The following is a 27,777-nucleotide window of genomic DNA, read 5'->3' as shown; positions in this document are numbered from 1 at the left end:
TGACGAGGATAGACTGGTTCCACCCGTGAGCAGAAGACGTTGAGGGAACCCGCACGGAAACATGCGGCAACTGGGCTGAAAAAGAGTGCGGAAGTGAAGGAAAGTGAGAAATCCACATTGCTCACCAGGTGAGTGCACCACTCACACCTCGCGGATTGGCAAATAATGCTTTTATTTATGGCATTCAGATCCACAGCAGCAGGACACTTCCTACAGAGAATATTAGATAATAGTGCACCTCATCATCATCATCATCATCATCATCATCATCATCCTCATCCTGCCGCCTAGCAACTAGATCATTGTGAGGCGCAGAGTGTGATCCAACTTGAAATCAACCACACAAAAGTGTGTGTTTCCTTGCAGGCTCTTGACCTTTTTACACACAGAAGTGTTGGGACGCGCTGCGGCGGGGGGGTGTCCAAACTTTTTCACAGAAAAATAAAAGCAGGCGGGGGCCACTTTGGTATTTTGTTACTTTCAAAAACAACTATTTGGGCCTCCTGTCAATCCGGGTGCCTGGTAAAGGCCTTGGGGGACCTGGAAGGGTCTCAGTCATGAAAGTGAAATTGTCAACAACATTGAACAACAACATGAAAATACAGCTTCACCACTTTAATTTTGCTTGAGCATCAACTAGTTTAGCAGGAACAGAGCCAAGGAAGCATCGGTCTGAAATTCCTCGTCTTTGAGCTCATGCCAGCCAGTAAAACCGGGGCAATGTTGATCCTGACTGTCCTTTAATCCGGGTAGGCTCCCTTTTTCTTAATTTTGTCTCCTCAGACTAAACTTTTTGTTTCTTTGGTTGATTTGTAGCTTTGGCCATGATAGCACTAATTGCACCTTTTTCTACTTATACATTCCACGTTTTTGACATTTTGTATTTGGGACCCCGAAAATATAATTTATTACCGTATTTTTCGGACTATAAGCATACTTGCCAACCCTCCCGGATTTTCCGGGAGACTCCCGAAATTCAGCGCCTCTCCCGAAAACCTCCCGGGACAAATTTTCTCCCGAAAATCTCCCGAAATTCAGGCAGAGCTGGAAGCCACGCCCCCTCCAGCTCCATGCGGACCTGAGTGACGTCAGGTGCGCAACACCACGTAAATCGTTGGCCAACCAAAAAGTAACCCCAGTACGCTATAGCCAACATTCACCAGGAGATGGCAACAGACAAACATAGATCACTATTACATTCCTCCTCTTTTAGAAATGTATAGAAGTTACTCAAAATAAATAAACAACCCAACCAAAAAATGCAGCAGCTCAATTAAAAAACTGTACTTAAGCCACATTCTTTTCTTTTTTTTTTAGTACTGAACTCTTAACCCTCATTTGTAAAAAAAATAACATGCTTATTATACAAACAGTATTGTCACCTTTAACACAGATTTTTATACTGTCTTCAGAGATTCAGTTTTTTTGGTGGTACTCGAAACCTTTCTGGGTACCTGCGAAAGGGTGTTCAGCATGGTTGGAAAAATAGTGACAGAGAATAGAACAAGGATGGACAATTCAACCCTCAACTCAACAATGAGTAGATGAGTATTATGTGTGTGTATATGTGTAAATAAATGAACACTGAAATTCAAGTATTTATTTTATATATATATATATATATATATATATATATATATATATATATATATATATATATATATATATATATATATATATATATATATAATAAAATAAATATATATATAGCTAGAATTCACTGAAAGTCAAGTATTTCTTATATATATATATATATATATATATATATATATATATATATATATATATATATATATATATATATATATATATATATGTATGTGTGGGGAAAAATCACAAGACTATTTCATCTCTACAGGCCTGTTTCATGAGGGGGGGTACCCTCAATCGTCAGGAGATTTTAATGGGAGCATTCGCATACCATGGTTTATATAGGGCACAGAGTGGGTGGGTACAGGCTGGCCTAGGGGCGTGGTGATTGGCTCATGTGTTACCTAGGAGGTGTTTCCGTCTATGGCGGCATGTTGTTACAATTTCGCTGCGCTTGTTGAGGGATGACAGGTCTGGACGGTAAATAATAAACAGTTTCTCTTTCAAGCATAGGTTGCATCTTTTATTACCACTATTGTAAGGTGTGCTGGATGCAAGAAATTGCCATGTTATTGAATATTCAACATTATTGTCTTTGAGGTCCCAAATGTGTTTGCTGAGTTCTGTGGTATTTCGCAGGTTTTTGTTCCTGAAAGAAGCCTTGTGATTGTTCCATCTGGTTTTGAATTCTCCCTCAGTTAATCCTACATATGTGTCGGATGTGTTAATGTCCTTGCGTATTACCTTAGATTGGTAGACAACTGATGTTTGTAAGCACCCCCCGTTGAGGGGGCAATCAGGTTTCTTTCGACAGTTACATGCTTTGTTGTATATATATATATGAAATACTTGACTTGGTGAATTCTAGCTGTAAATATACTCCTCCCCTCTTAGCCCCGCCCCCAACCACGCCCCCGCCCCACCCCAACCACGCCCCCACCCCCACCTCCCGAAATCGGAGGTCTCAAGGTTGGCAAGTATGCTATAAGTCACAGTTTTTTTTCATAGTTTGGGCGGGGGGTGCGACTTATACTCAGGAGCGACTTATGTGTGAAATGATGAACACATTATAATATTATTGATGTCATACACGTAAGAGACTAGACGTATAAGATTTCATGGGATTTAGCGATTAGATTGTTTGGTAAACGTATAGCATGTTCTATATGTTATAGTTATTTGAATGACTCTTACCATAATATGTTATGTTAACATACCAGTTGGTTATTTATGCCTCATATAACGTACACTTATTCAGCCTGTTGTTCACTATTCTTCATTTATTTTAAATTGCCTTTCAAATGTCTATTCTTGCTGTTGGCTTTTATTAAATACATTTCCCCCAAAAATGTGACTTATACTCCAGTGCGACTTATATATGTTTTTTTTCCTTCTTTATTATGCATTTTCATCCGGTGCGACTTATACTGCGGTGCGACTTATACTCTGAAAAATACGGTAATTTTTTTGCCGGACCGGACACGCTTGTATAAAGTGTTGAGTTTTGCTGCGTGTTGATTCCCTAATCAACCCAGAAGGGTCTGAGTCATGAAAGTGTTAAAAAGAAGTCATATATTTTTGAGGTGGTGAGAACAGTGTCTTTGTGGAAGAATAGAGCGTTCATCATCCCCGTTACAGATGTGACCTCTGCAGATCGAGTCTTTCCAACGCCTCTTTTACGTGAACGAGGAGAATCGATTCCCAGTTAGCAGCCGTTCGTTTTAAAGCACATGCAAATTTAGCGTCGGCAATTGTTCACTCTGCATTTGCGTGCGACCCGACTGGCAACTGGACTAGAGAATGAAACTTTGCAGCATTGGGATTCACTTTTTTGTAATTTAAATAAAAACACTTACATAGTTTGAAAAAAAAAAAAAAAAAAAAAAAAATAATAAAATAAAATAAAATAATAATATATATATATATATATATATATATATATATATATATATATATATATATATATATATATATATATATATATATGTATATATATATGTATATATATATAAATATATATATATATATATATATATATATATATATATATATATATATATATATATATATATATATATATATATATATATATACACTGTATATATAAACTATTTATACATACATATATACACGTGTATATATATGTGTGTATATATATATATATATATATATATATATATATATATATATATATATATATATATATATATATATATATATATATATATACATATATATATATATATATATATATATATATACTGTATAGAGGACAAATTTCACCACACCTAGTGTGTGTGACAATCATTGGTACTTTAACTCATTGGCGTTGTTAGGCCTATTTTAGGGGTACTCAAGCCCCCCTAAAATATTCTTAAGCCCCCCTAAATAATTTTTTGTTTTTGTTTTTGTTTTTTTACAAATAAATGCCGACATATTCATTATAAAGTGGCCCAAATATGAGTTTAAATAAATAATCATATAACCTGTTATTATTCACTCAGTTTCCCCCCACTTCGTAGCGTAAGGTAGAGAGCCCCTTTCGTGCGTCGGTATCCAATCCATTCCACTTGTTCATATAGAAAATGCCCACATCACTCAAATTCCAGCCCGCATTTTCTCTGCGACCTTGCTTGCGGTCCTGCAGGTGTACGAAGCACATTATCTTCCTTTACAATGAGTGAAGCTGCACGAAACCTTGTGTGTGCAATTGTAAATCATTTATTTTTTAAGTTTTGTGTTTCTTGTAGAATCTATATAAAGTAATAAGCCTATTGTTAAAATAATGAAAAAAACATAATTAAATATATTTGTTTTATTGTATTGTTACATTAATAGCTGTTTTATTATTATAGGATGGCTTGTTAAACATTTAATAGGATTTTCAGAGGGAGGAAAAACCAAGACATTTAATATAAAATGTAAAATGAATAAATAGATAAAAAGAAAAAGAAAATATATGGTTAAAAGCCATCGTCCCGGGGAGCATTTCATTTCGTCCCGTGCATTTAAAAAAAAATAATAATAATAACAATGAATAATTTCTAAGTCTTTGTTACCCGTTTGTGAAGTTTTGTGCTCGTGCGTAACATTCGCTCGCATCCTGTGCATCTCCTGGGGGCAAAGCCCCCCCTGTCCTTAAAAGCTAGTGACGCCCCTGCTTTAACTTAACTTTAACTTTACACATACAAACTGTAGCATACAAAAAAGCACATTTAATTAAAAAAAACGTTATTATGGTCTTACCTTTACTTATAAGTGCGGGAACAGTGGTGTTCGTGTTGGAGGAGTTGTGAATGAATGAAATATGAAATCCGTGCTGCAGTCTGCAGGTGTACCTAATGTTGTGTCCTTGCAGTCGTTCACGGCTCCTCCGGCGCGCGCAACGTTGTTTTTGCACTTTTTGGCTTCTTGTTAAGTGACTTTTTTTGGGTGGATTCGGTCTTGCACGTGGAGGGTTTGGGTGTGGGCTTTGGTTGGTGTGGCGCTCGACCTCATCGGGGGGTGCAGTCTGCGGCGAAGGTGCCTTAACCAGCACCAGGAGGCGGGGTTACGCGAGCCTCAGCCAGTGCGTCTTCGCAGCAGTTTTATGATCGCTCAGCACAAGAAATACTTTACACACATACAGTTGTTGACAAAATACACTGTACATTATATACACTGTACATTATATACCTCAGCTAACTAAACTATGGAAATGTATAATATAATTCATATAGCAATACAGTCTCACTGCACAGCAGGCCAGCAGTTAGCCGAGTCCGTCCATGTTGAGGCACTGAGTGACGTGCCTCGACTGGCTGCTGTTCACCGCATCGTCTCTTCTCAGTATTTGAACGGCAAATGTGAAAATTCTGCGATTTTGAATAAAAATAATCTAAAACTGGTGAAGTTAAATGGAAAATAACTTTATAGTATAATCACTGGATACATATAACAATTTAATTTTTTTTTCTTTCCTTTTTACATTTTATTTCTTTCCATGACGTGCCTCACCTGCCTCTAGTGACCGCACGTCACTGACACACATATATACACATACACATATATACACATATATACACACATATGTTCATATATACATACACATGTATATATACAGTATACATATATGAACTTACCCATGTATATACTGTATGTATACATATATACATATACTGTATATATATACTCTGTATACATACATTTATACACATATACATGTATATATATATATACATATATATATATATACATGTATATATATATATATACATATATATATATATATATATATATATATATATATATATATATATATATATATATATATATATATATATATATATATATATATATGTATATATATATATATATATATATACACATTTATACACATCCATATATGTATATATGTGGGATCTGAGCCGAGGATGTTGTTGTGGCTTGTGCAGCCCTTTGAAACACTTGTGATTAAGGGCTATGTAAATAAACTTTGATTGATTGATTGATTGATTGATATATTTATATACATACATATACATATATACACATGTATACATAGTAAAATTGTGTATTGACATTTTATTATGCCCTAATGTCAAATAATCTCAATAATGCATTTTATTCTTACTTATTGTGCATGGTTAAAATGCTACACATTTTTTTTTAGGCGAGAGAAAATTCAAACTCGTGATGTCACTGCCAAAGAGTGGAAATATGACCCCGCCTTATGGAATGTTTACAATGAAAACACAACAAAAAATTTAATTATAGCCAACATTTAAGGATAATTGCCACCACCAGAGTAAAATTTGTGTAATTTAAATGATTCTGATCTGCAATCGATACTGGTGATTGTTTCCTTGATAAAGAAAAACACAGTTAAAAAAAATGAACCGATAAGGAGCCAGTCTTTTTGAAAGGAACGACTCCTTAACACCCGCTTTCCTTCAGAGAGACATGAACTCCCCACAGACTTCCTTCTGCAGGGAAGAGTTCTCCAAGATGTTCTTGCTCTAAAGTCGTCTGAATCAAACGAGGCCACCAGAATTAAAGATGATGGTGAAAGTCCAGTCCATAGTGGATCTAACATAATAGTGTGAGAGTCCAGTCCATAGTGGATCTAACATAATAGTGTGAGAGTCCAGTCCATAGTGGATCTAACATAATAGTGTGAGAGTCCAGTCCATAGTGGATCTAACATAATAGTGTGAGAGTCCAGTCCATAGTGGATCTAATATAATAGTGTGAGAGTCCAGTCCATAGTGGATCTAACATAATAGTGTGAGAGTCCAGTCCATAGTGGATCTAACATAATAGTGTGAGAGTCCAGTCCATAGTGGATCTAACATAATAGCGAGAGTCCAGTCCATAGTGGATCTAACATAATAGTGAGAGTCCAGTCCATAGTGGATCTAACATAATAGTGTGAGAGTCCAGTCCATAGTGGATCTAACATAATAGTGTGAGAGTCCAGTCCATAGTGGATCTAACATAATAGTGAGAGTCCAGTCCATAGTGGATCTAACATAATAGTGTGAGAGTCCAGTCCATAGTGGATCTAACATAATAGTGTGAGAGTCCAGTCCATAGTGGATCTAACATGATAGTGTGAGAGTCCAGTCCATAGTGGATCTAACATAATAGTGAGAGTCCAGTCCATAGTGGATCTAACATAATAGTGTGAGAGTCCAGTCCATAGTGGATCTAACATAATAGTGAGAGTCCAGTCCATAGTGGATCTAACATAATGGTGTGAGAGTCCAGTCCATAGTGGATCTAACATAATAGTGAGAGTCCAGTCCATAGTGGATCTAACATAATAGTGTGAGAGTCCAGTCAATAGGTGATCTAACATAATAGTGAGAGTCCAGTCCATAGTGGATCTAACATAATAGTGAGAGTCCAGTCCATAGTGGATCTAATATAATAGTGTGAGAGTCCAGTCCATAGTGGATCTAACATAATAGTGAGAGTCCAGTCCATAGTGGATCTAACATAATAGTGAGAGTCCAGTCCATAGTGGATCTAACATAATAGTGTGAGAGTCCAGTCTATAGTGGATCTAACATAATAGTGAGAGTCCAGTCCATAGTGGATCCAACATAATAGTGAGAGTCCAGTCCATAGTGGATCCAACATAATAGTGAGAGTCCAGTCCATAGTGGATCTAACATAATAGTGTGAGAGTCCAGTCCATAGTGGATCTAACATAATAGTGTGAGAGTCCAGTCCATAGTGGATCTAACATAATAGTGTGAGAGTCCAGTCCATAGTGGATCTAACATAATAGTGTGAGAGTCCAGTCCATAGTGGATCTAACATAATAGTGAGAGTCCAGTCCATAGTAGATCTAACATAATATTGTGAGAGTCCAGTCCATAGTGGATCTAACATAATAGTGTGAGAGTCCAGTCCATAGTGGATCTAACATAATAGTGAGAGTCCAGTCCATAGTGGATCCAACATAATAGTGAGAGTCCAGTCCATAGTGGATCTAACATGATAGTGAGAGAGTCCAGTCCAAAGTGGATCTAACATGATAGTGTGAGAGTCCAGTCCATAGTGGATCTAACATAATATTGTGAGAGTCCAGTCCATAGTGGATCTAACATAATAGTGAGAGTCCAGTCCATAGTGGATCTAACATAATAGTGTGAGAGTCCAGTCCATAGTGGATCTAACATAATATTGTGAAAGTCCAGTCCATAGTGGATCTAACATAATATGGTGAGAGTCCAGTCCATAGTGGATCTAACATAATAGTGAGAGTCCAGTCCATAGTGGATCTAACATAATAGTGAGAGTCCAGTCCATAGTGGATCTAACATAATAGTGTGAGAGTCCAGTCCATAGTGGATCTAACATAATGGTGTGAGAGTCCAGTCCATAGTGGATCTAACATAATGGTGTGTGAGTCCAGTCCATAGTGGATCTAGCATAATAGTGAGAGTCCAGTCCATAGTGGATCTAGCATAATAGTGAGAGTCCAGTCCATAGTGGATCTAACATAATAGTGAGAGTCCAGTCCATAGTGGATCTAACATAATAGTGAGAGTCCAGTCCATAGTGGATCTAACATAATAGTGAGAATCCAAATACTCTCTTTAATACACATATACACCAATAAATACTCCCTTTAAGACACGTGTACTAAATTAAATACTCACTTTAATACACGTATACTACAATAAATACTCCCTGTCTCGTGTTTAGCACTTCTGACACAGGCTGACTTCAAAGACAAAGCTACTACAACCGTGCTGTTAACCGGTTGTTGACTTTGACAGTCCGACTTGAAATAGATTATTAGCAGCGTCTGAGCGTCTGGTCATGTCGCCGTGACCCACTTAAAGTCCGGTCCTCTGGGAGCCTGCAGCCCAACCCACTGAAAGTTCTTCTATGACGTCAAATAATTGACATTCCTAATCAGCGCCCTGACGCGACTCCTGAGTGAAATAGTCCCAAGACACCTGCGTTCAAGCAAAGGACTTTTGTGTCCCACAAAGCTTTCATTTCATGCTTCCCTGACCTTCCATGAATATTAAAATTCACTTCAGCCATAATGAGGCAAGGTGTCAGACTCGGTCCTTAAAGCCAAAGCTTGCGGAAGAACTGTGTGCAGTAACAACAAAATGAAGGTAAAGGATTCTAAAAACATCCATCCATCCATCCATGCATTCTTGGTCTTGGACTCGTGGGAGAAATGGAGAATCCTGTGCCTCTCAGTGCTTTCCGTCGAGGACTAAGCATTACTTTGGTGTATCGTCAAATTCGGAAGATGATGGCAGCCGTTCAAGGAGCCCAAAGGCTGCCCGTCGCAATGGAAGGCACGGGTCGGGCTGTGGGAACGCAGACTGTGGCCATTTCAGAAATGAATCGTAAGTTGGACAACATCAATGAAAGGCTTATTAAAATGCAAAGATTGATCAACTTGAGAGCCAGCATGGCCATTCAAATGTCTGCTCGCTTGGAAAACAGCAATCTTTATCTACGATCCGACTACCTCAAATGGCCTTGACGTTGCTCACAACAGACAAAGGCTGTTCTGAAAACATCCCCTGAAGGACATCGCAGTGATAGCCGCTCTGATGTCCCTCCCTCCTTCAACAACACCTGGGAGTTGAACTTTGCTCCTAACGCCTGCAGAGCGTCTCCAGACCTACAGACACAACAACGCTCACAAACCTGGACAATGGGAATATGCTCACTAGAGATGCGCGGTTTGCGGACACAACCGCGGAGTCCGCGGATTATCCGCGGTTCGGGCGGTTGAAATAAAAAAAAATTCGATTTTATCCGCGGGTCGGGTCGGGCGGTTGAAATAAAAAAAAAATTAGATTTTAAATAGATTCAGGCGGGTGGCAGTTAAACCAATTGGGAAATATATATACATAGTTAAATGTTGTTACCCACATACGAAAAACGAGCAGGCACCTGCAGCATATGCCACAACAGAAGAAGAAAAAAAAAAAGAGATGGACACTTTTATGGAGCGGAGAAGGGACGCCTCGCCGAGGTCCGGCCCCTTCCCCCGAGAGGGCCCCACCGGGAGCCGTAGCTGAGGCGATCCGCGAGAAGGGCCCGACGCACGTCCAGGGTCACCACCGCGCCCACCGCACCGACACCCCGCCTCGTCCGCCTTCGCCGCGGCCGGCGTCACGCGCAGCAGGTAAACAGCTTACCTGCCCGCCACCCCCGTGGCCGGGGGCTCGTAACAGGGGTCACTCCGCGCGCTCCGCCCGCGCAGCTTACCTGCCCGCCACCCCCGTTGCCGGGGGCGCGTAACAGGGGTCACTCCGCGCGCAGTGCGCTCACGAAAGGGGTGGGGCAAGCAGAACTGGCGCTGCGGGATGAACCGAACGCCGGGTTAAGGCGCCCGATGCCGACGCTCATCAGACCCCAGAAAAGGTGTTGGTTGATATAAACAGCAGGACGGTGGCCATGGAAGTCGGAACCCGCTAAGGAGTGTGTAACAACCCACCTGCCGAATCAACTAGCCCTGAAAATGGATGGCGCTGGAGCGTCGGGCCCATACCCGGCCGTCGCCGGCAGCGAGAGCCGCTAGGGCTAGGCCGCGACGAGTAGGATGGGCGCCGCGGTGCGCGCTGAAGCCTCGGGCGCGAGCCCGGGTGCGAGGGACATCGCACCTCCACGCGCTTGGAGGTGCGCTCAGCGCGGCTCCCAGATGATTGCTGCATTGGATCAGTCGCCTTTCTTTAACAGGCAAAAGCTTTATAACCTCACTAATGCCTTGCATCGTCTATATTAGATATATAACAACGGGCGGGTGCGGTGTTGATTAAATGTTAATTCGGGTGGATGGCGGATGGTTGACGACTTTTGTCATGCGGTTGCGGATGAAATAATTGCCTATCCGCGCATCTCTAATGCTCACACACCCTCACCCCCACCCCACGCGTTTGCCTCACCCCACGTGGTATGTTGGAACACGGAGCAGTACCCTAGTGGCTGGCAGCTTCGGGCTGAATCCCCCACAACCCCCACTTACCCCTCGTTGCAAGTCTCAAGTTGTATGTTGAAATATGAATATGTGCTTTGCTATCAAGTTTTATTCGCACTCCAGACTGAGCCCCCTCAAAAGGAGCCCAGTCTGAGAACGACTTTTTTTACTCATCCCACCCACCTTCTACGTGAGTGCCGACCCATCAGCGTTCCTGTTCGTACAATGTTTGTTTTTCAAATCTTGATCAGGTTTGTGCTGAAAACAAAATGTTGTACTTGTGCAATGAAAACAAAGATCATTCATCCAAGTTAAAAACACTTGAAATGTATCATATTTCTTTGTGTTTCAGAAGGTTAAAATCACTTGAAATGTTCATCTTTCTTCGTGTTTCAGAAGGTTAAAAACAGTTTAAATGTTCATCTTTCGTCGTGTTTCAGAAGCTTAAAAACAGTTTAAATGTTCATCTTTCTTCGTGTTTCAGAAGGTTAAAAACAGTTTAAATGTTCATCTTTCTTCGTGTGTCTGAAAATGTTAAAAACCCTAGAAATGTTCATCTTTCTTCGTGTTTCAGAAGGTTAAAACAGTTTAAATGTTCATCTTTCTTCGTGTTTCAGAAGGTTAAAAACAGTTTAAATGTTCATCTTTGTTCGTGTGTCTGAAAATGTTAAAAACCCTAGAAATGTTCATCTTTCTTCGTGTTTCAGAAGCTTAAAAACAGTTTAAATGTTCATCTTTCTTCGTGTTTCAGAAGGTTAAAAACAGTTTAAATGTTCATCTTTCTTCGTGTGTCTGAAAATGTTAAAAACCCTAGAAATGTTAATCTTTCTTCGTGTTTCAGAAGGTTAAAAACAGTTTAAATGTTCATCTTTCTTCGTGTTTCAGAAGGTTAAAAACAGTTTAAATGTTCATCTTTCTTCGTGTTTCAGAAGGTTAAAAACAGTTTAAATGTTCATCTTTCTTCGTGTGTCTGAAAATGTTAAAAACCCTAGAAATGTTCATCTTTCTTCGTGTTTCAGAAGGTTAAAAACAGTTTAAATGTTCATCTTTCTTCGTGTTTCAGAAGGTTAAAAACAGTTTAAATGTTCATCTTTCTTCGTGTTTCAGAAGGTTAAGACATTTAAAATTTATTATCTTTATTTGTGTTTCAGAAGGTTGAAAACACTTGAAATGTATCACCTTTTTCCGTGTTTCAGAAGGTTAAAAAAACATTAAACTTATCATCTTTCTTTGTGTTTCAGAAGGTTAAAAACACTTTAAATGTTCATCTTTCTTCGTGTGTCTGAAAATGTTAAATACCCTAGAAATGTTCATCTTTCTTCGTGTTTCAGAAGGTTAAAAACAGTTTAAATGTTCATCTTTCTTCGTGTTTCAGAAGGTTAAAAACAGTTTAAATGTTCATCTTTCTTCGTGTGTCTGAAAATGTTAAAAACCCTAGAAATGTTCATATTTCTTCGTGTTTCAGAAGGTTAAAAACAGTTTAAATGTTCATCTTTCTTCGTGTTTCAGAAGGTTAAAAACAGTTTAAATGTTCATCTTTCTTCGTGTGTCTGAAAATGTTAAAAACCCTAGAAATGTTCATCTTTCTTCGTGTTTCAGAAGGTTAAAAACAGTTTAAATGTTCATCTTTCTTCATGTTTCAGAAGGTTAAAAACAGTTTAAATGTTCATCTTTCTTCGTGTGTCTGAAAATGTTAAAAACCCTAGAAATGTTCATCTTTCTTCGTGTTTCAGAAGGTTAAAAACAGTTTAAATGTTCATCTTTCTTCGTGTGTCTGAAAATGTTAAAAACCCTAGAAATGTTCATCTTTCTTCGTGTTTCAGAAGGTTAAAACAGTTTAAATGTTCATCTTTCTTCGTGTTTCAGAAGGTTAAAAACAGTTTAAATGTTCATCTTTCTTCGTGTGTCTGAAAATGTTAAAAACCCTAGAAATGTTCATCTTTCTTCGTGTTTCAGAAGGTTAAAAACAGTTTAAATGTTCATCTTTCTTCGTGTGTCTGAAAATGTTAAAAACCCTAAAAATTTTCATCTTTCTTTGTGTTTCAGAAGGTTAAAAACATTTTAAATGTTCATCTTTCTTCGTGTGTCTGAAAATGTTAAAAACCCTAGAAATGTTAATCTTTCTTCGTGTTTCAGAAGGTTAAAAACAGTTTAAACGTATCATATTTTTTCGTGTGTCTGGAAATGTTAAAAACCCTAGAAACGTTCATCTTTCTTCGTGTTTCAGAAGGTTAAAAACAGTTTAAATGTTCATCTTTCTTCGTGTTTCAGAAGTTTGAAAACAGTTTAAATGTTCATCTTTCTTCGTGTGTCTGAAAATGTTAAAAACCCTAGAAATGTTAATCTTTCTTCGTGTTTCAGAAGGTTAAAAACAGTTTAAATGTTCATCTTTCTTCGTGTTTCAGAAGGTTAAAAACAGTTTAAATGTTCATCTTTCTTCGTGTGTCTGAAAATGTTAAAAACCCTAGAAATGTTCATCTTTCTTTGTGTTTCAGAAGGTTAAAAACAGTTTAAATGTTCATCTTTCTTCGTGTGTCTGAAAATGTTAAAAACCCTAGAAATGTTCATCTTTCTTCGTGTTTCAGAAGGTTAAAAACAGTTTAAATGTTCATCTTTCTTCGTGTTTCAGAAGGTTAAAAACAGTTTAAATGTTCATCTTTCTTGGTGTGTCTGAAAATGTTAAAAACAGTTTAAATGTTCATCTTTCTTCGTGTTTCAGAAGGTTAAAAAAACTTTAAACTTATCATCTTTCTTCGTGTTTCAGAAGGTTAAAAACAGTTTAAATGTTCATCTTTCTTCGTATTTCAGAAGGTTAAAAACAGTTTAAATGTTCATCTTTCTTCATGTTTCAGAAGGTTAAAAACAGTTTAAAGCATCATCTTTCTTGGCCCCAGAAGGGAATCAGTGGCCCTCATCAGGCCTAACAGTTATGTCAGCTGTGAGAAAGCGATGATACGTCACATAAAGTGGCAGCACATTCGATTTAGCGGCTATTTCTGGACCTTGTTGATCAGAAATAAACACATTTTGCACGCCGGTGTTTCCAGCAGAACTAAAGAAGGAGGAAGCTAACTTCATTTTCTCTTTGTATCGCACTCTCCCATCTTTAGCGGTGCTCCGGTATGCATCCATCTTCTAAGGCTTCATCAGTTGCTGCAGATATTACGGAGGAAACTAATTAGCAATTATCGTCCTCATGGTCATCTGGGTCTGGTCCTGCAGACGTTGAAGTCCGAGGCGGCTTGTCGTTCCTCGTCTTGTCGTTGTTCTTCTCACCGTCTGATTCGCTGCGACTCTTTCCTTCCCTAATTGCTGTTTGAGGGATAAGATGTACTCTCCAGGAAACCCTCCAGGAATTTGCGATCACGCCAATTTAAACAAAGTCAACAAATCCCAGCGAAACATACGTGCGGCCTCGATACTTTGTCCAATGCTCGCAAACGAGACCTGATGTTCGCCAATGATTCCAGTCTTGAGAACCGATTCCCAGTTGTGAGCAATGTTCCCTCTAATTGTTCATGTGTGTGAGCAAAGGCAAAAAGTCCCTGAGCATTGAGTGGAGCCCATGTGAGCAACATCAGAAGTGCACACTGTGGCCACACCAGCAGCACACCTGTCCCTAACCTGACTAAATAACAAGTTACTTATTATTAGAATCAAATGACAGCAGTCATTACCATTTATAATATAAGTGTTTAGGCCCACTTACAATGACAATTGTTTTTCATGAACTGTGTACTTGTATTGTTTGTCTGGGTGGAGGTCCTGCTTTGGAAATACTTTGTAGCCCTTTCAGACATTGCATTTAGTTCCCATTAAAACATTCACATGTTGCACAATGAGATGTAAGCAGGGGATCATGTGTACATTCCTGCAACTTTCGGTTTGTAAAAAATATATTTGTATTAGTATTTATTATTATATTATATATATTATATATTATTAGTATTTATTTATTGTCACCGATGGTGTTCATAACTTTTATGGACAGAATTTCTAGGCGCAGTCAGGGCGTTGAGGGGATCTGGTTTGGTGGCTGCAGGATTAGGTCTCTGCTTTTTGCAGATGATGTGGTCCTGATGGCTTCATTTGGCCAGGATCTTCAGCTCTCACTGGATCGGTTCGCAGCTGAGTGTGAAGCGACTGGGATGAGAATCAGCACCTCCAAGTCCTAGTCCATGGTTCTCGCCCGGAAAAGGGTGGAGTGCCATCTCCGGGTTGGGGAGGAGATCTTGCCCCAAGTGGAGGAGTTCAAGTACCTCGGAGTCTTGTTCACGAGTGAGGGAAGAGTGGATCGTGAGATGGACAGGCGGATCGGTGCGGCGTCTTCAGTAATGCGGACGCTGTATCGATCCGTTGTGGTGAAGAAGGAGCTGAGCCGGAAGGCAAAGCTCTCAATTTACCGGTCGATCTACGTTCCCATCCTCACCTATGGTCATGAGCTTTGGGTTATGACCGAAAGGACAGGATCACGGGTACAAGCGGCCCAAATGAGTTTCCTCCGCCGGATGGCGAGGCTCTCCCTTAGAGATAGGGTGAGAAGCTCTGTCATCCGGGGGGAGCTCAAAGTAAAGCCGCTGCTCCTCCACATCGAGAGGAGCCAGATGAGGTGGTTCGGGCATCTGGTCAGGATGCCACCCGAACGCCTCCCTAGGGAGGTGTTTAGGGCACGTCCGACCGGTAGGAGGCCACGGGGAAGACCCAGGACACGTTGGGAAGACTATGTCTCCCGGCTGGCCTGGGAACGCCTCGGGATCCCCCGGGAAGAGCTGGACGAAGTGGCTGGGGAGAGGGAAGTCTGGGCTTCCCTGCTTAGGCTGCTGCCCCCGCGACCCGAACTCGGATAAGCGGAAGAAGATGGATGGATGGATGGATAGTATTTATTTAATATACTAACAGCATTTCATGATTAATATTTATAAATTAAAATTCCTAGTAAATGACCCTAGAATAAGCACACATTTGATTGGTAAATCATAGTGTAGTGTTGGAGTTGTCCGACTTTTTGTGTGGCTGTAAACGCATCACCGGCTAAGTGCCATATGTGCATGTGTTGGCGCAAGTGAGAAAGAGCGAGCGGCTGCTGTTGATATAACAAAGTTGCTTTTGGTCTGGTTTGTACTGCAGAAAATGACCACTTTTGCTAGATGTCATTTTTTTTACTAATGTTTTGGTGATGTGTTTATGGCCGACAATAAAGAGTTTTGCTCAGTAAAGTGATGGATGGAATTCATGTTTTCTCTGTCGTGTCGAAAATTGTTATGCGCTTTTTTTTTTTTTTGATTTTGTGCGTGGCATAGATTTGCCGTGCGCAGAGGACGCGTGAGCAGTGCGCAATTGCACGGGCGCGCACCATAGAGGGAACGTTGCTTGTGAGCCCTTCGTTTAGGAGCCATTTTGCCCACTCTACTAGAAAATGAGTCATACTTAATTAAATTAAACCAATTAAATATACATAAATACAAAAAATAAACATTATAAAACATATATTACATATACATATATACACACATATACAGTCGCGGTCAAAAGTTTACATACACTTGTAAAGAACATAATGTCATGGCTGTCTGGAGTTTACAATCATTTCTATTTTTTTGTGATGTAGTGATTGGAGCACATACTTGTTGGTCACAAAAAACATTCATGGAGTTTGCTTTTTTTATGAATTTATTATGGCTCTACTGAAAATGTGAGCAAATGTGCTGGGTCAAAAGTATACATACAGCAATGTTAATATTTGGTTGAGGTGGGCGGGGTCGGGGCGGGCGGGGCAGGGGTGGGGTTAAGGGGGGAGGAGTATATTTATAGCTAGAATTCACTGAAATTCAAGTATTTCTTATATATATATATATATATATATATATATATATATATATATATATATATATATATATATATATATATATATATATATATATATATACATACATATATATATATATATATATATATATAAATACTTGACTTTCAGTGAATTCTAGCTATATATATATATATATATATATATATATATATATATATATATATATATATATATATTTATTTTTTATTTTTTATTTTTATTTTTATTTTTTATTTTTTTAATTTTATATATATATTTTTTTATTTTTATTATTATATATATGTATATATATATGTATCTATATATATATATATATATATATATATATATATATATATATATATATATATATTGTTGCGTTTGGACCAGTTGTTCCTCACAGGGAATTCAAGTCACAAGTCGCTCCCAAGCTCTTTACGACACTTAAAGCTGAGTTGAAAAACCACCAGAGACAGAATAGGTATTTTGTCATATATTTGCAAAGCTTTGTAAACATACTGAGACCAGTCCAGCATAGAACATTCAATCGCGCCGCTATTTACACATATACCCACATAACACTCCTCTACTCATTGTTGTATTTGAAAGTGCAATGCTTTGCAGCCAGTAGCACAGCCTTTGAAGGAGCATAGGTATGGGCAGTGTAATATTCTGGGTCGGAGTCAATAACCAGGCGAGGTGACGAAGTTACGTCTCTTTACTTCATACTTCAGAACCGACTCCCACACTTGCCGTCGGGGTGCGCAATACAACGTAAACCGTTGGCCAACCAAAAAGTAACCACAGAACACTATACGGTATAGTGTTCTGTGGTTACTTTTTGCTTGGCCAAGCGGACGTGACGACAGGCTGTCCTCACTCAGGTCCGCATGGACCTGGAGGGGGCGTGCCTTAGGTCCGGCTGGAAATCGGGAGAAATTCGGGAGAATGGTTGATTTTCGGGAGAGGCGCTGAAATTCGGGAGTCTCCCGGAAAATTCGGGAGGGTTGGCAAGTATGGTTTACAAGATGGAGGAAAATAATCAGCAATTAGCAATTGGAGGCACCCCGTGGGTCTTACGAGCCACACTACAGACGCTGGCCCACGGGCACCCTTGCTCTTGGTATTAGAGTCCTGTACTTTATTGTGAATTCCAAGGTGTCACAACAAGTTGAGTCCAAGACTTAAAAGCGTCTCTGTTTGCAGGGGGACAGCAGTCTGCGTTGGACAGAAGTCTGAGGCATGAACGTGGGAAGAAGCCACCAGCACAGCTTCCTGTCCTGTGAAGAAGAAGGCCTGACACTGACCAGCATGCCTGCCGTGGGCACATTCGGGAATGGAAAGATCCACACCAGACGCCAAAGACAGAGCCGCTTCGTCAGCAAGACGGGGGGGTGCAACATCCACTTCTCCAACATGGACGACAAGTCCCAGCGCTACATATCGGACTTCTTCACCACGTGCGTGGACATCCGCTGGCGCTACATGTTCCTGCTCTTCAGTCTGGTGTTCGTGGTGTCCTGGCTCATGTTCGGCCTGGCCTTCTGGGTGGTCGGCCTCCTGCACGGCGACATGGACCGTCCCGCCGGCGACGAGGGCTTCGTGCCGTGCGTCACGCAGGTCAACACCTTCCTGGCCGCTTTCCTCTTCTCCATCGAGACCCAGACCACCATTGGCTATGGCTCCCGGTGCGTGACGGAGGAATGCCCCGTCGCCGTCTTCATGGTGGTGTTCCAGTCCATCGTAGGCTGCGTCATCGACGCCTTCATGATCGGCGCCATCATGGCCAAGATGGCGAGGCCTAAGAAGCGGGCGCAGACTCTGCTGTTCAGCCACAACGCGGTAATCGCCATGCGTGACGGCAAGTTGAGCCTCATGTTTAGGGTGGCCAACCTGAGGAAAAGCCACATCGTGGAGGCTCACGTCCGGGCCCAGATGGTGAAGGCTCGTTACACGGAGGAGGGCGAGTACATCCCTCTGGACCAGATCGACATGAACGTCGGCTACGACCGAGGCACCGACCGCCTCTTCCTGGTGGCGCCTCTCACCGTCATCCACGAGATCGACGAGGAAAGCCCGCTCTTCGGCATCAGCAAGCAAGACCTGGAGACGTCCGACTTTGAGATCGTGATCATCCTGGAAGGCCTGGTGGAAGCCACCGCCATGACCACGCAGGCGCGCAGCTCCTACCTGTCCTCCGAGGTCCTCTGGGGCCACCGCTTTGAGCCCCTCATCTTTGAGGACAGGGGCCAGTACAGGATAGATTACGCCTACTTCCACAAGACCTTCGAGGTGCCGTCCACGCCCAGGTGCAGCGCCAGGGACATGGAGGGCGGGAAGTTCCCTGCCTCGGGCGCCAACTCCTTCTGCTACGAGAACGAGCTGGCCTTCATCGGCAGGGACGAAGAGGACGAGGCGGACTTTGACGGCGCCGAAGACGGACAGTGTTCCACGGAGCTGCTGAACGAGCACGAGCTGAAATCCAACGTAGAGTCGAAGATCTAAAATGTACTCCAGCTCCGCGAAAGACTAAAAACTACTCGTAAGATCCTGGTCATTAATATTGTGCATGGCTGATTAGGTTTGGCATTCGCACGACCGCATTGCCTCACGGTCACGGTCCGTAGGTCTGTTGCTTGTCTCTCCTCGCCGTGTTCCTAGTAGACAGAAACGTTTCACACTGGCCCAAAGACTTTGGATGCACCGAGTGGGTCTGGATGCACACTTTTGGACACACACGTTGGGCTTGTGCGGAGCCCTCGGTATTGCGGCGGTACCTGAAACGTCAAAGGAGTTGCAGATGGAGGACACTGTAAGAGCCGTGACGGTGAGCGAGCCGTTTGCAAGTGGAAACTCACAAGAAGCACCTTTTCAAGCTCCATAAACATGCCATTTAGAGCACTGCTGCTAGGATTTACCTCAAGCAGGGTATTCCCCCGACTACAGAGCGCACCGGTATATAAGCCGCACCCACTCATTTTTAAGAAAAAATAATAAAAGTGTCCATATATTAGCCGCACCGGACTATAAGTCATACTTGCCAACCCTCCCGATTTTTCCGGGAGACTCCCGAAATTCAGCGCCTCTCCCGAAAACCTCCCGGGACAAATATTCTCCTGAAAATCTCCCGATTTTCAGCCGGAGCTGGAGGCCACGCCCCAGGCCCGGCCCTAACCAATCTGGCGCCCTAGGCAAGATTTTAGGTGGCGCCCCCCCCACATCGGCAGTGAAGTGCATATACTCACAAGAAACCGAATAGCTTTGTCTTTGACCTTTTTTTACTTACAACTATACCTAATATATAAAAGGGTGGAAAAGTGACTATTACCTGCAGGGCAAACATTAGCTAACCAGAAGGCAATAACAATGTAAACAAAAAACACCTGCTTAAAAGATCTATTACAAATGTCCCTAAGGAATGTAAGGTGGGAGTACTGTAATTACCTAACGTTACATTATTATTTTCCATAACAATTTAGCCCCCTCCACAAAATTAACCCGACTTTAAAACAGAACTAGCTATTTATTGATTAGCAATTGCCAAATCATGTAACATTAGCTTAATGCTAAAAAGCCAGCTACTATCACATTCTGTAACAGACAAATAATTTCATGTAGGCTAACGCATACTTGCCAACCTTGAGACCTCCGATTTCGGGAGGTGGAGGGGTGGGGGGTGGGGCGCGTGGTCGGGGGTGGGGCGGGGGCGTGGTTGGGGGCGTGGTTAAGATATATATATATAAGAAATACTTGACTTTCAGTGAATTCTAGCTATATATATATATATATATATACGGTATATATATTTTATTACATATATATATATATATATATATATATATATATATATATATATATATATATATATATATATATATATATATATATATATATGTATACATATATATATATAAATAAATAAAATAAATACTTGAATTTCAGTGTTCATTTATTTACACATTTACACACACATAACACTCATCTACTCATTGTTGAGTTAAGGGTTGAATTGTCCATCCTTGTTCTATTCTCTGTCACTATTTGAGGAATGTTGTAACAAATAATATTTCTATCAAATAGGCTTTACTTTGCATTTTAATTAACGTGGGATTATTTTTTGTATTTAGAAATAATAGTACCAACTTTTTTTTTTTTTTTTTTTTCTCCATTTGTGGCACTGGCGTGGCGCCCCCTGATGGACGGCGCCCTTAGCATTTGCCTATACGGCCTATGCCACGGGCCGGCCCTGCCACGCCCCCTCCAGCTCCATGCGGACCTGAGTGAGGACAGCCTTTTTTCATCCAGACTACAGATAAATTGTATTATTATGTTTATCTTACCTAAAAATAAATATATATATTAATTAAAAAATAAAAAAAATTTTTTTTACTATATTTTGCTAAAAACATCAAAATTAATTATAATTTTATTTGTATTTTTTCGTGACTCCTTATTACACTCAGCCATAGAATTATACATTAAAATAAACATATTTGAAATAATTAATTTTAAATGATCATAATAATTCATTTAAAATGACCATATTTAATTATTAAAATAATTGCTTGTTTATCAACAACTTTAGCATTTTATTCATTACATTTTGAAGCTCTCAGAAGCCAAGTTATGTTATATTCCTTAATATTTATTTATGCAAGTTTGAAGTATCAATGATCTAAACACAGTTTGGTTTGCATATTTTCAGGATGTATATATATATATATATATATATATATATATATATATATATATATATATATATATATATATATACATATATATATATATATATAATGAAATACTTGACTTGGTGAATTCTAGCTGTCAATATACTCCTCCCCTCTTAACCACGCCCCCAACCACGCCCCCACCCCACCCCACCCCCACACCTCCCGAAATTGGAGGTCTCAAGGTTGGCAAGTATGCTATAAGTCGTAAATATATACGTTGTGAAATGAGTTATTTACACAGAAATATTTAGCAATTGTTTCCAAACAGTGTCTGTAACACGGCAGTAAAACGGCCGATCAAACAAAACAGAAGTCAAGCTAGCTCTCCAATCAGACATTTAGAGCACTGCTGCTAGGATTTACCTCAAGCAGGGTTTTCCCCCCGACTACAGAGCGCACCGGTATATAAGCCGCACCCAATCATTTATAAGAAAAAAAATAAAAGTGTCCATATATTAGCCGCGCCGGACTATAAGTCGTAAATATATACGTTGTGAAATGAGTTATTTACACAGAAATATTTAGCAATTGTTTCCAAACAGTGTCTGTAACACGGCAGTAAAACGGCAGATCAAACAAAACAGAAGTCAAGCTAGCTCTCCAATCAGACTCACTAACTCCACGGTGACGTTTTGGTGAATTTACTGAGGAATTTGTACAAAAAGAATGCCATTGTAAGATAATAATACTAACACAGACACTCGTAAACCTGTTAGCATATTAGCTAATGCTAACGGCGACAACTTGATTACATTACGACAAATATGCATGAAAACACTCCTACAGACATCACACGTTATTAAGTACGGATTGTTTTAGTTATGTTGTAAAACTTACAAACGTTGCTCGGAGCGATGAATGAAGAATCCACACGGCACTTCTACTTCCGGTTCGAAGCTTTAAAGAGCGGGAATTCACTTTCGCCCAGCAGCACCTGCAGTTAGCGAACCCGTCCAAAAGATGGCGCCATGGCACAAACAAGAACGCACCTTTTAATTGTTTTGCATGTGTTTCGTGAAAAATCCATAAAGTAGCGGCACCGTTTTATAAGTCGCGGGGTACAAAGCGTAGGAAAAAATAGCAGCTTATAGTCCGGAATTTACAGTGGTTTTTTTTTTCCTCATTGATATGGTACCGTTAGGACAGAATATCCACCTTACACTGCTAAAATCTTTGATTCATCTATTTTGTGACATAGCAATGTTTAGAGGCAAAACAGGCTGCACTACTTGGGAGCAGACAGCAGAGGCGCCGTGGAGTCAGCCTCAACTAGTTTGCAGTGTAAAGAAGAAGAACATTACTTACCTCCACATATGTTTGTGTTCCAATTCTACTGGGAGATCGGGAGTTACAAGTTCCGAGACGGTAGTAGGGATGAGTACCGTCCACATTTGAACTGATACGGTACCAATTCCCCGAACCTGGGACTTGATTTCGTGTACTTTTGTGTGTGTTAGTAAATATTAAATGTTTTTGATAATAAAATCTCTTTTTTTTTATTGCGACATTTTTGAAAATGAGCATAACACTGACAGTATAAACACTTTGTAGGGCGCAACAAAAAGACAATATTGGCACATTCGACTCAATGGCAAAGACCAAAGGTACCGATGCAGGGACCAATTTTGCTACTGTTGTGCGAGTTAGTAAATATTGTTTTGATAATAAAATCACATTAAAAAATTCGCTAAATATGTTGTTAAATGCCTGGTTTATGGTGTGTTTTTGCTGCGCCCTAAAAAGTGTTAGTCCAGTAAGTATTGTACTAATTACGCACCGGCTGTTGGATTGTAACGTGCATCTTAGTTGTAGTTTTCATTAACAAAAATTGAAATGGCCATGTAATATCGCTAATGTTAATCAGTAGCATGACAATAGCAAAGCCAATGTATGTTAGCATCAAGCAAGTGCATTTTTGGAGGGGGGGGTGTGTGTGTATAAGCCCATTGTCTTGGGTGTGTTGATGTAGTGTCCATAGACATGGGGCCGTTCTGCATGCAAGCAAAAGTTTGACTCGAGGTGTCGTTGAGGAGGGAGAGAGGTCAAAAGTGTCCATCATTGAGGAGTCCTCGGGGGGGATGTTTTCAGAACAGCCTGCTCCTGTTGTTGCATCAAGGCCATTCGAGGGAGTCAAATCGTAGACTAGGATTTTGTTTTTCCGCGAGCAGACATTACAATGGCTTGTCTGTTCCCTCATATCCAATTTTTCCCTTTCAACCAACTTTTCCATGATGTGATCCATCTTGCGATTCAGTTCAGAAATCGCCCAAGACTGTGATCCCACAGCCCGGTCCAAATCTTCCATTGCGACGAACAGCCTTTGGGCTCCTTGAGTGGCTGCCATCGTCTTAAGAATTTGACGATACACCAGAGCAATGCCCAGCCCAATCACCAGGTGCCCTGCGATCACGGTTCCAAATAAGTAGATGTCTTCCACGTTCTTGATGGAAAGGCACATGATTCTCCATTTATCCCAGGAATCTCTCACGTACCCCGCAGCAATGGTTCCATCAGGGCAGCCGGGCTCCCCAGAACCTCTTTTCCTCGTCGAAAATATTTTGTCAATTGAGTCGAGAGTCCAGCTGATCATTTCCATGTCTGATGTTTAGATTTGGAGGACAGCGCAAAGAAAGAGGCTTCAAAAAAGTGTAGACAGGACAAAGCAAAGAGAGCAAGCAGGGAGAAGAAGGGAGGCGGAAAATAGAAAAGTGGCGTCACGAGCAACCCAAGTATTAAGGTATACGAGTAGAAACCCTACGGACGGTGAAAAGACTGAACGGCAATTGTACTTCCGGTTGCAAGAACTAAAATGGGGCGGACACTGCAGCACCTACGGTCAGCAAATTCGTCCAAAAGATGGCGCCAGAGCAATAACAATAACACACCTTACTTTGTCTCTGCTTGTTTAGTTTTTTTTAAACTTACACCATTGTCAGGTTCAAACACTGATGACATCTGTTAAACAAGACAAGAGGCAAAGAATTAAACAGAGACAGAATTCAATTAGGACTCAATTTTGAGGAGAGTCGCCCGGACATTGTATCCTTCTGCAATCTCCATCACGCTCTTCCCAAAGATTGCACTCCATCCATCCATCCATCCATTTTCTACCGCTTAATCCCTTCGGGGTCGCGGGGGGTGCTGGAGTCTATCTCAGCTACAATCGGGCTGAAGGCGGGGTACACCCTGGACAAGTCGCCACCTCATCACAGGGCCAACACAGATAGACAGACAACATTCACACTCACATTCACACACTAGGGACCATTTAGTGTTGCCAATCAACCTATCCCCAGGAAGCCGGAGTACCCGGAGGGAACCCACGCAGTCACGGGGAGATCCCGAGCCCAGGATTGAACCCAGGACTTCTCAGGACCTTCGTATTGTGAGGCACACGCACTAACCCCTCTGTCACCGTGCTGCCCAAGATTGCACTCCTCCTTCTTTATTTGACTTCCCCCCCCCCCCACACCTGACCACAGCTGCTTCCAGAGGGAAGTGGGTCGTAAACAGCGTTGCCTTTGTTTACCGAACAGTTCAAAAGAAGAGGTTGTAAAATAGTTCAAAAAGAGTTGCATAAAATATTTCAAAAAGAGTTCCATAAAATATTTCAAAGAGAGTTCCATAAAATAGTTCAAAAAGAGTTCGAAAAATACTTCAAAAAGAGTTCGTCCGGAAATTGGGCAGATCCTGTCATTTCTCCGCCTTGAAGTCACAGTGGAGTTTTACGAGCATTCTTCCTCTTGGTAGGCCTCAAAGACAGCCCCGGTCCTTTTGCCTGGAACTCATTTCAACACAAAGTTTTTTGTGATAACTTACAAACAATTATTCTAACAACTGTGGCCGTCAGCAAAGAAAAACCCATAAATTAAGCCACAGGGTTCAAAATGTAGGAAAGTCTAGCGGTTTATAGTTCTTGTTTTTTTTGTAGTGTTGTAATTCGGGGTGTGTTTTATTTTCCATCCATCCATCCATCTTCTTCCGCTTATCCGAGGTCGGGTCGCGGGGGAAGCAGCTTAAGCAGAGAAGCCCAGACTTCCCTCTCCCCAGCCACTTCGTCCAGCTCCTCCCGGGGGATCTCGAGGCGTTCCCAGGCCGGCCGGGAGAGATAGTCTTCCCAGCGTGTCCTGGGTCTTCCCCGTGGCCTCCTACCGGTCGGACGTGCCCGAAACACCTTCCTAGGGAGGCGTTCGGGTGGCATCCTGACCAGATGCCCGAACCACCTCATCTGGCTCCTCTCGATGTGGAGGAGCAGCGGCTTTACTTTGAGCTCCCCCCGGATGACAGAGCTTCTCACCCTATCTCTAAGGGAGAGCCCCGCCACTCGGCGGAGGAAACTCATTTCGGCCGCTTGTACCCGTGATCTTGTCCTTTCGGTCATGACCCAAAGCTCATGACCATAGGTGAGGATGGGAACGTAGATCGACCGGTAAATCGAGAGCTTTGCCTTCCGGCTCAGCTCCTTTTTCACCACAACGGATCGATACAGCGTCCGCATTACTGAAGACGCCGCACCGATCCGCCTGTCGATCTCACGATCCACTCTTCCCCCACTCGTGAACAAGACTCCGAGGTACTTGAACTCCTCCACTTGGGGCAAGATCTCCTCCCCAACCCGGAGATGGCACTCCACCCTTTTCCGGGAGAGAACCATGGTCTCGGACTTGGAGGTGCTGATTCCCATCCCAGTCGCTTCACACTCGGCTGCAAACCGATGCAGTGAGAGCTGAAGATCTTGGCCGTAGGAAGCCATCAGGACCACATCATCTGCAAATAGCAGAGACCTAATCCTGCAGCCACCAAACCAGATACCCTCAACGCCCTGACTGCGCCTAGAAATTCTGTCCATAAAGGTTATGAACAGAATGGGTGACAAAGGGCAGCCTTGGCGGAGTCCAACCCTCACTGGAAACGTGTCTGACTTACTGCCGGCAATGCGGACCAAGCTCTGACACTGATCATACAGGGAGCGAACTGCCACAATAAGACAGTCCGTTACCCCATACTCTCTGAGCACTCCCCACAGGACTTCCCGGGGTACACGGTCGAATGCCTTCTCCAAGTCCACAAAGCACATGTAGACTGGTTGGGCAAACTCCCATGCACCCTCAAGGACCCTGCCCAGAGTATAGAGCTGGTCCACAGTTCCACGACCAGGACGAAAACCACACTGTTCCTCCTGAATCCGAGGTTCGACTATCCGGCGTAGCTTCCTCTCCAGTACACCTGAATAGACCTTACCGGGAAGGCTGAGGAGTGTGATCCCACGATAGTTGGAACACACCCTCCGGTTCCCCTTCTTAAAGAGAGGAACCACCACCCCCGGTCTGCCAATCCAGAGGTACCGCCCACGATGTCCACGCGATGTTGCAGAGTCTTGTCAACCAAGACAGCCCCACAACATCCAGAGCCTTAAGGAACTCCGGGCGGATCTCATCCACCCCCGGGGCCTTGCCACCGAGGAGCTTTTTAACTACCTCAGCAACCTCAGCCCCAGAAATAGGAGAGCCCACCACAGACTCCCCAGGCACTGCTTCCTCATAGGAAGACGTGCTGGTAGGATATTGTGTGATTTTGATATTGTGTCAAGAAAAAGAAGCTGCGGGCCGCACTTTGGAGAGCCCGTATTTAGGCTACGTGGAGGAAATCTATATTTATTTGACATTTGTGACGTCAGGAGAACATCATCAATAACCGGCCTCATTTCCTTCCTTCCACGGCGCGTGTGCGTGCGAGTGCCCTTTAAGCAAGTCCGTGCTCTCGCAGTCTTGCTGACTCCTGTTGAAAACCTCAAAGGTTTGCTGTGGAAAATGAATGTTTTTGCCTTTTTCACAGCAGGCGGAATAGAAGGCGGGAGGAGGCGGCCATTAGTCAAACTAACTTCCTGTTCACGCTGCCTACACCAAAACTAACATTGATGTCATCGTAGAGATTACAGGGGTGTCCTAACTCATAAAAGTGTTGAAAAATAAGTCACACATTATTTTAAATTTTGTCTTTATTTTCAACACTTAAATCTATAGATTAACTTCAGATCCATTTGTTGATTATAAGTTATTTTATTATGTTTTTTGTTTGTTTTATGCCCTGCCATAAAAAACATTTTTTTTATATGGCAAACATATTTTCCCCCAAATATATTTCAAAATGTAATATTTGATGTGAAGTAATTGGAGCCTTGAATGTGT

The 27,777-nt window shown here is 41.5% G+C and overlaps 1 protein-coding gene across 1 annotated transcript in view; it reads left to right on the top strand.

Annotated features, from left to right (window-relative positions):
* Positions 1–20,425, top strand: part of kcnj12b (potassium inwardly rectifying channel subfamily J member 12b) — a 20,582-nt gene extending 157 nt beyond the window's left edge. Inside the window, exons 1-2 of the mRNA XM_061973466.1 lie at positions 1–128; positions 18,066–20,425. The exon at positions 1–128 is cut by the window's left edge and continues 157 nt beyond it. Of these exons, the coding sequence (XP_061829450.1) occupies positions 18,102–19,364 (1,263 nt within the window). The 5' untranslated portion in view covers positions 1–128; positions 18,066–18,101 and the 3' untranslated portion in view covers positions 19,365–20,425. The remainder of the gene's footprint in view (positions 129–18,065) is intronic.
* Positions 20,426–27,777: the final 7,352 nt, after the last annotated feature.

The sequence above is a fragment of the Nerophis lumbriciformis genome, linkage group LG22 (genome assembly GCF_033978685.3).
Source record: "Nerophis lumbriciformis linkage group LG22, RoL_Nlum_v2.1, whole genome shotgun sequence".
Taxonomy (NCBI): Eukaryota; Metazoa; Chordata; class Actinopteri; order Syngnathiformes; family Syngnathidae; genus Nerophis; species Nerophis lumbriciformis.
Note: the sequence above shows the minus strand (reverse complement) of the source record. Positions and strands in the feature narration are given on the sequence as shown.